This window comes from Jaculus jaculus, chromosome 12 (assembly GCF_020740685.1).
Source record: "Jaculus jaculus isolate mJacJac1 chromosome 12, mJacJac1.mat.Y.cur, whole genome shotgun sequence".
Taxonomy (NCBI): domain Eukaryota; kingdom Metazoa; phylum Chordata; class Mammalia; order Rodentia; family Dipodidae; genus Jaculus; species Jaculus jaculus.
Window position 1 is genome coordinate 42,891,910 of NC_059113.1, and position 8,734 is coordinate 42,900,643.

Below are 8,734 nucleotides of genomic sequence, written 5' to 3' on the forward strand. Positions count from 1 at the left end.
CACAGATGTTTCCTGTCTTATTCCAAATGCCCCAAACAGGAGATACAGGGTTAAAAGGTTGTGGGTCACATTTAGCCCTTCTGTGATGTGGCCAAATAAGATGGCCAGAATTTTAATTAAAAATAAATAAATAAATAAAGTCCCAGTGTGACCCTCGTAAGAACCATGAATCTTGTCATAAGGAGCTGGACTCATGGCCACATGTAGATGAGGGAACATGGTAAGCAGTCACATGGCCCAGTACTTCGGCCTCACCATCTCTCTCAGCTGCTGGGGAGTGAGGCTGAGACAGAACATGAAGAGGAACCATGTAAAAAGGAGCTAGACACCAGTGCTGGTTTTTATTTCATTTATGAATATTTTCAAAGCAGAGAAAACAGTAGCATCTGGGCATCACCTGTTTCCATCCTTTCTGTTACTATCTTTTTATTATTCTTTAAAAAGTAATTTTCTCTCTTAGCCCCCATGGCTCATCTTCAGGTCAGCATTTTTGGGCTCACAGGATGCCCCTGAGAGACCCTGCGGGCACTCACCTAAGCAGCTGCAGTTCTCAGCACCCACCTTGCCATCTGTCCTTCCCACATGCTGACCGCCACTCCTCTTGGCACAGGCATCCCTGACCCTGAGCTTCATGTTCTGTGCGTTCTTCTGGAAAGATCTACTTCTGAAGGGAGGGAGTCTTTGCAAAGGCAACGGAATGTTGCCCAGATTCTTACTGCATTTAAGATAACGTAGGTGTGAAAGTGAAATTTTCCTGAATGTACTGTCTGCATGTAGAGGATGGAGCTTCAAAAGGAGAAGAACTAACATGAATGTCGGAATGAAAACCAGAGGTGACTGATTGTCCCTCTTGTTCTGCATAGAGGTTTTGAAGCTTCTTTCACAAGCAACGTCTCTCATTTGAAATGTGCCACCCAGAGCCACTTTCCCCAGAAGTCTTTCCTTGCCAATAGGTGGTCACTTTTCATGTGTAAAGGACGGCTCTCTGTGTATGTGTGTATCCCTGCATATAGGCTTGTGCATATGTGGTTATGTGGGAGTTTGGCTGCACTATGTAGAACTAGATAGGTTAAGTGAATGCTTTGGGGGTTGATTCCCCTCTGCCAAGGCCAACAACAGATCTGCCATGTGTGCTGTTAAGTCGGGACACCTCCAGAACTTCACCTTCCTTGTCTGGTGGAGGGTGGCTCAAAAGAGCAGGTATGAACACCTTTGGGCCCTCATCCTGTTAGGAGGTTCAGTGTTGGTGTGAAGCTGGCCTTGATGTCCAGTGCATTTTCAAACAGCACACTGAGCTCTGCTGCCCACCCAGCACTGCTGCTTGAGCTAGCTGCAGGGCACAAGCGCACTTCCCTCTCTCACCCAGGGCACCAGCGTCTGTCTGTGACCAGCCTGCTCGTCTGCCATGGCTTGCTAATGGTGGGTACCAGCCTGGGGGTTGTTGTAGCCCTGCCAGTTCCTCGTCTGCAAGGGATCCCCAAAGTGACTGGTGAGTGGATGCTGCCACATACCTGCCCCATCGCGGGATGGCTAAGCATCTTAAAGCACTATTTTCTTGTTTTTCTTGGATGTAGAGAAGGAGGTTTGGTAGGAGCCTGCTCGGTTGTGCATTACTTCTGGGTTGTTGGAAGTTCATGCTGAGTTGGCTCTTGTGGGGAGCAGCTCAAGATCACAAATCTAAGGAATGCAAAATTGGGATTTCCACCCCAGGAGGCATCCCAGGAAAGAGCCCCATTCAGAAGCAGTGTGATTGAAGGATGGTATGAAACAGGAGATAAGCCAGATGTTCAGCTGAGGGGTAGGAAGATGTTTAGAAAATTATTGCTTGTGAAAAGAATGCAGCCTGGAGATGAGTTGCGGTGAAAAGCTATGGCAGACGTTGAGTGGTGAAAAGAGAACCTAAGTTTGTTACACTGCCCACCTGGGAAGAATGATTAGCAGGGAGGGACAGGAAGGAAGTCAGCACACAGAACTTCTCATTGACTTTTTTTCATTGGTCAAACTCTCTGGTATTCTTTTTTTTTTTTTTTAATTAATTAATTTATTTATTTGAGAGCGACAGACACAGAGAGAAAGACAGATAGAGGGAGAGAGAGAGAATGGGCGCGCCAGGGCTTCCAGCCTCTGCAAACGAACTCCAGACACGTGCGCCCCCTTGTGCATCTGGCTAACGTGGGACCTGGGGAACCGAGCCTCGAACCGGGGTCCTTAGGCTTCACAGGCAAGCGCTTAACCGCTAAGCCATCTCTCCAGCCCTCTCTGGTATTCTTTACCAAGCTGTACCTCAGAAAGTTTTTAATTTCCCAATTTTGTACTTATCTACAAAGGGGCTGTCATGTGCATCTTCCTCAGCAACATTGTTCTCTTGGCCCTGTTTCTGCTCCTTTCTGTCATTTTCTAAACATATGTCATCACCCCTCACCCATGAGCTTCCAAATTATGGAAGGTAGCACACTGGGGGTTCTGAGGCCAGGAGCACTCCAAGAGTCTCTGTCATCTATGATGAGTGACTTGCACCACTTGGATGTCCTGATTGTTTTATATGTGCCATGCATATATGTGTGTGCATGTTTGCATATGTGTGGGTACACATGTACATGCATGTGGAGGCCAAACCTAACATGACTTTCTTCAGGAACACAATCCTTTTTTTTTTGTTTGTTTGTTTTTGTTTTGTTTTTTGTTTTGTTTTGTTTTGTTTTGTTTTGTTTTTTGAGACAAGGTTTTTCATTGGCCTGAGCTCACCAATTAGGCTAGATTAGTTGGCAGAGCCCCAGAGTCCCACCCCTCTCCACCTCCCAGCACAGCACTGGGATCAAGAGTGTTCCACTGTGCCTGCCTTTTGCATGTATGGGTTCTGGGAGTTGAACTCAGGCCCTCATGCTGACAGGGCAAGCACTTCACCAACTGTGCTATCTCTTCAGCCTCTGAAAGTTCCAATTTTAATAGAATCTATAGAATTCATTCTTTTTCAAGCCCCAGAAACTTTTTTTCAATGAGAACTGACAGAAACTGCTGGTAGCTAGACATTTTGCTGTTCAGACAGATGCATTTTAGCCTTTGCTATCTTTATTACAACTTGGGAAAACTAGACATATTTATTTCCTTAGAATAATCGAGGTGGTATTTCATGTAGAAAGCTGAAAAATAACTTTTTTTTTAAAGTTCAAAAGTGCAGTATGTGCTAGACCTGCATTCTGAGAAGGACAGACTGCTGAAAGTCCACAAGAGGGTGACCCAGAGGTGTTTTGGTGTTGACCATCACCCAGTGTTAGAGTGGCTTGCAGAGCAGCTGCCTAGGTGGGGTGTGGTGCTAGACCCTGCACTTCCTGTTTCCTTGCAGCAGTATCTGTTCTTACAGATGTTTATTTGTTCCCCTCAGGAAGAGGCATGGTCTCATACCATGCACACAATGGGCCTGTGAGGTTCATTGTCATGGCCACAGCCTTGCAGAAGAGTGACAAGGACAGAGCTAGGGAGAGCCCACCTCCCGGCCCTGAGTCCCAGGATGAAGACCCCAAAGACGCACTATCTGGTGAAGGGGGCACATCCTGTCCAAGTCAGGGTGACTCCAACACAGCCGTCTGGTTGGGGGACTCACTGGGACTGACAGCGCAGAAGAGTGACCTGTCTTCATCATCAGGGTCGCTGAACATGTCCCATGGCTCCAGCTCGCTAGAGCACAGGTCGGTGGACAGCAGCCTCTGTGACCTTCTGAAGGACCCCAGCGCCTCCTCAAGGAGCAGAGCTCAGCGCTGCAGGAGAGCTAAGGCCAGCTCGGCGCTGGTGGTGTGCGGGGGCCAGGGCCACCGGCGTGTGCACAGGAAGGCGAGGCAGCCACCCCAGGAAGACCTGGTGTCCTCTGTGATGGTGTGGCAGATCCCACTGCTGAGCTCATAGCCAGAGGCCTCCCCCAATGTTGGGATGGCAGACAGGCATCATGCTCAGCAGGGTGTGGGCTGAGTGGCCGGGGCTGTGTCCATGTTGTTTGGACTAACTGAAAATAGAGATTGGGGATGAAAGGCATAGTATTCTGCCCAGCTTTCCTGTCGGACCATCCCTGCCCAGCCACAGCCAGAGATACTAAGGAAGCAGAGGAAGGTTGCAGCTCTTGAGTCATGGAGCGAAGTCCAGTGATGATGCCACTCTGTTCTGTCGCCCCCCCCCCGCCCACAAAATTCAAAGCACGCTGTCTCATCAGCTCAATACCATGTCTTCCTAGGGAATTGATGGGGAAATGTAGCATCCAGTAGGGTAGGAGGTTATTAACAGTTCTTAAAATCATTTTACTTGACTCAGATTCACTGCTGTTATTTATATCCTGTACTTTTTAATTCCAGAGTAAGATTCATAACAGCTTAGGAAGCCAGGTCACACATCCCATTCAGGGTGGTTTGTTTGGAAGTGAGCCAGGCTTTCCAAAGTGGTCTGATGTATGTACTGTACACTTAACAAATAACATGTTTATATTGCATTTTAATTAAAGTTAATGGCTATAATTAATATTTTAGTGAATGCTATCTATAGCCTTTCGCAGGTAATCTTCGCTTTGGACCAAAATGCTCAAAATCTATCAATATTTGGACTTCAGCATCAATGCCAAATTGTGCCCACCTTCTCATGTGTGTCATATTAATGTTGGTGTGGGAAGTACATAGGTGTAGTCTTGCAGAGAACATGGGGAAAGTGTGTCCTGTATGATTCTGTGCACCTGCTGACAGGACGCTGTCCACATTTGGATTTTCCTTCTGAGAGGCTGTGGTGCTGTTGGCGTGGTGGCCCGTCCCCATGCCTGCCCTGCAGAAGGCAAGGAGTTTACTTGTTGAGCCAGCTCCATGTGCTGAGGGGCATGAGTAACTGAACTGTTCACCCCACCTGTATTTCTACACCATTGCTTAACTTACTGGATGTATGACAAGGAGAAAAACACAAGTATTCTAACACAAGTATTCACCAGAAACAGAATTCTCAGCACTTTACAGACTAAAACCTCTAATTTTGACTTAGCCAAATATTTTCTGAATTGCATATATATTCCCAAGCTTCCTTAAACTGTTAGCTGCTATCTTATTTGATAAAATAAATACTTTTATTTTAAAATGCAGTGTTACGTGTTTTCCCTCATAAAATATAAAAAGGTGGTTCTGTTCAGGAGGGAGGGGCTGGTCTGCCTGTCTTCCCTGGGCATAGCAGTGGCCAGCTGCAGAGACCAGGTGTTTGTGGAAGACAAGACACTGGTGGCCCAGAACCCTCCAGGGACTGGTGCACTTGCCAGTTCTCCTGATGTATGACCCACAATTTTCATATAACACCTCCATCCTATTGATATTCTGCAAGATCAGGGCAAACCCCTATAAGAGAAACAGAAGAGATGTAAGAAAGGAGCTCACTGGGCCCAGAAGGTGGATGCCAGAAGCATTCCGTGCCAGAGTGCAAGATGTACACAGAATCGCCCCTGTCACAGATTGCTGCCTTTCCTGGCTTCTGCTGACACCGAGGAAGCAAGCTGGGAGATGAGCACCCAGCAGGGCAGAAACTGGAGCCAGAAGGACAGTCAGCCCTGTTGTCATCTGTGCCCCATGCATCCTGGGTTTGAAAGAAGCAGGTGTGTCAGCACCCACTGAACAGTGATGCATATTAAAGCCAACTGGTACCCAGCTTCTCCAGCCCTTTGTGTGGCGTAAGTCGTATCAAGCTCTGTTAGGCCTGGGGATGGCACAGCAGTGAACAAAAGTCAGCACTTTTGTAGTGATCGTTGTCTCTTCTGCAGAGTCTTGAATGCTGCCTGCCCAGGTATTCACCTCAGTGAGCCCAGGAAAGATGGGAACCTATGGCTGAACGTCTGTGTCTGTTTCTGGTCCTTGTCCCCATCTGTCCCGAGAGGCTGGACAACCAGGAGGCAAGGGCCTGAGCAGAACTGAGCTGGGGCTTCAGGGCCAAGTGTTCACAGTCCTACGGAAGGCCCTGTGAGTACCATGCAAGGACATCTTCCCCCAGAAGGCTGAGAATGACAAGGTCAGCCATCCACTCTTGGATTAGGATTAGGAGCAAGATGTTCTAGGTCTGTGCGGTCACCCACCAGACTGTCTACCCCAAGGGGTGTCGCTGGGGAACAGAATGGCCAGAGGGAGTCAGCCATGGTGCTAGGCAGTTGGCCATAGCATCGGGGATGCATGCAGTCCTCAGGACACCTCAAAGCTCTTGCCACTAATCTCTGTTGAGACATGGATGAGTCTCTTTCTGGCCTGTGGTAGTATCCTTTTTAGGAGATGTGCCAGATGTTCCACAGATTGGTCACCTTGGCGCCTTTTCTGTTGGAGTCTAGGTGTTAGCATTCTCAATGCAAGCATGGATGTGGGGCACCTTCCCTCCACCATTCAACTGAGGTCTGTCTCTCAGTAAGGTTTGCACTCAACACTGCCTCAAGACATGGGTCCACCTTGTGGCAGAGGAGACGGTTGGCTGGTAACCACAGGATTTATTGGTTCTCCACAAACTGGTGACCCAATAGAGCCAATAGAGTCCAGCTAGACAATAGGAACATGTCCACTGGACCTACCCTCAGTGCATTGCCCCCGCCAGTGTAAGGTCTGGCAACCTCAGTCCTGAGTACACACTTTGAGAGTTGAAGGTAAAAGCAGGCATGATCCCTGCTAGTTCAGGGCTTCTCAGCTCTGCAACCTCAGGCCCTTCTGGCCTCTGGCCTACTTAGCAAAACAGTCTTCACAAGGGACAAAAGTCCCCTAAAAGGAAAAATGCTGACTGCAGTCCAGGCCTCCAGACAGTTCTTACCCTTGCGGAGCCCAAGTCCCCATTCTAACCCCACTCCACCCTTCCACATATGTACTCACATGAACATACACGCACAACACAGACACTTGCTCTTCGCTAGTAACTACTGCTTTCCTATGAGGGTCTGTTTGGACAATGTTTATTGGAGTGGAAATAGTGGAGACAGCTGGCGTCCATCCCGGGCTTGGGGCCAGTGACTGCCCATGACGCCAAAAAGAATTAACCCTTCTTTGACAAGCAAGGCCCAAAAGCCTGGTTGTCTGAGGGCTTCTGTCAGGATGGGTTACATATATGTTCCCATAGGTGTGTGTGTTATCTTGCCTGTAAAACCAGGGTGGAACATCCTGCTCACCCCTCGAAGTGACTATGCTTTTTAAAGGGCAGTGTGGTTCTAATGTAAGACTGCATGCCACATGAATGACAAAGCTGTTACATTTCCTCTGCAGGTGGGAACCCATGGTTAAGCAGGTTTGGGAATCTGGCCAATGGTGACCATCCAGGAAAATATGGAAGTGACTCCCCAGCTCTGGCTTCTGTTTCTCCCTGGGGTTACAGTCCTGTAGCCACTGCCTAACAAGGTTCTTATCGGGAGCCTGGGAAGTCCTGGAGATGGCCAGCAAAAGGAAAGGGGTGGATATCCTCTTACCAACTCGTACCTGGTCAGGACTCAGGGTAGGAATCATGAGAAAGAGTTAAGATATTAACACAATAGGACTCAGAGCTTGATGCCATGTTCCAGTGGCTCTTGGCATCTGGCCAGGGCACACACAAGCTAACAAAAGGGCTAACACTGCAGGAGCAGTCTCCCACAGCTAGGGATGCCATGCCCCCCAGGAGTGTCACATGTTTGTCCATGGTAGTGAGGGTCCAGCTTCCTGGCTGGAAAGTAATCTTTCCAAGTTGCCCTATGTAAAATTTGGTGGGGGGTTGTTCTGAAGGTCCAGGTTCAAGTAGAGTACCCAGAGTGGAACCTGAACAGTGGAGCCCACCCACTGCCCTGTATAGAGCTCAAGAAGGTCATGGTGCTGGCGAGAAGCATCAGCAGCTAGATGGAAGAACCTGGACACCTGGCTGTCACTTACTGGCTTGGTTCCATCCTGGCTGGCTTTAACAAGCCTCCTGGGTATAGGCCTAGACCTAATATTGAGGGAGGAGAGGCAGTCCAGACATATAGATCCAGCTTTTCCATCAGCACCAGGCTAAGAAGAATATGGGCTCCTGACACACACTCAGGGAGACAGGCAGAAGTTAGTGGAGGAACGGAGGGTGTTTGTTTTCTTCTCTTGAAACAATAATTGCTTTTTTGGTGATACCACATGACATTCTTGTTCTATGCTCCTGACCCAAGTGCCAGGGAGCAGCCAATGTTGGGAGGTATGTTGGCTGTCACCGCTTAGGGGAGAGGGTAGTGCAGGGATCTGTGGGGGTCCACAGAGAATGCAGATGCCCTAGGTGCATAGGTGGCCATGATGCCTATAATTCTGAGACTAGAAACCATGTCCTTTTAGTTCAGTAATAGGGGTGGGGACAAGGTGAAGCAGGGGAAGCTTAAATTTTCATGCCCATCTCTAGCAAATGAAAACACATCACTCAATGTTGAGCATATGGGATCCTGCCCAGTTCTCAAATTTTCTCCAGTCTTCATCGTGTCTCCTAGCATTGCAGCTCAAATGTAGATCTGAAACATCTTATGTCTGTCACAAAGGAGAATTTTCACACAGGGTCATCCTGCACCTTCCCACCCACAGTGTACTCTGTTTATTTACCCGTGGCCAGCTGGGATGGCAGACTTGGAGCAAAGGGATTTGGGTTCCTACCCTGCCAAGGGAGAACAGTTTCTGGTGGCTGCTAGGAGAATTTACTATACCTTATTTTAAGCAAAATGAACAGATGTACAGCCAGATTTATAGCAATGGCAAATTTGGGCTGTTTTTCCTGTACT

The 8,734-nt window shown here is 48.3% G+C and overlaps 1 protein-coding gene across 7 annotated transcripts in view; it reads left to right on the forward strand.

Moving 5' to 3' along the window:
• The window catches only part of Arhgef10 (Rho guanine nucleotide exchange factor 10), a 100,257-nt gene extending 95,754 nt beyond the window's left edge, over nt 1–4,503 (forward strand). For all 7 annotated transcript variants that reach the window (XM_045130738.1, XM_045130736.1, XM_045130737.1 and 4 more), the window contains 2 exons: nt 1,367–1,489; nt 3,383–4,503. In XM_045130738.1, the coding sequence (XP_044986673.1) occupies nt 1,367–1,489; nt 3,383–3,900 (641 nt within the window). In that variant the 3' untranslated portion in view covers nt 3,901–4,503. The remainder of the gene's footprint in view (nt 1–1,366; nt 1,490–3,382) is intronic.
• The last annotated feature ends 4,231 nt before the right edge of the window (nt 4,504–8,734 follow it).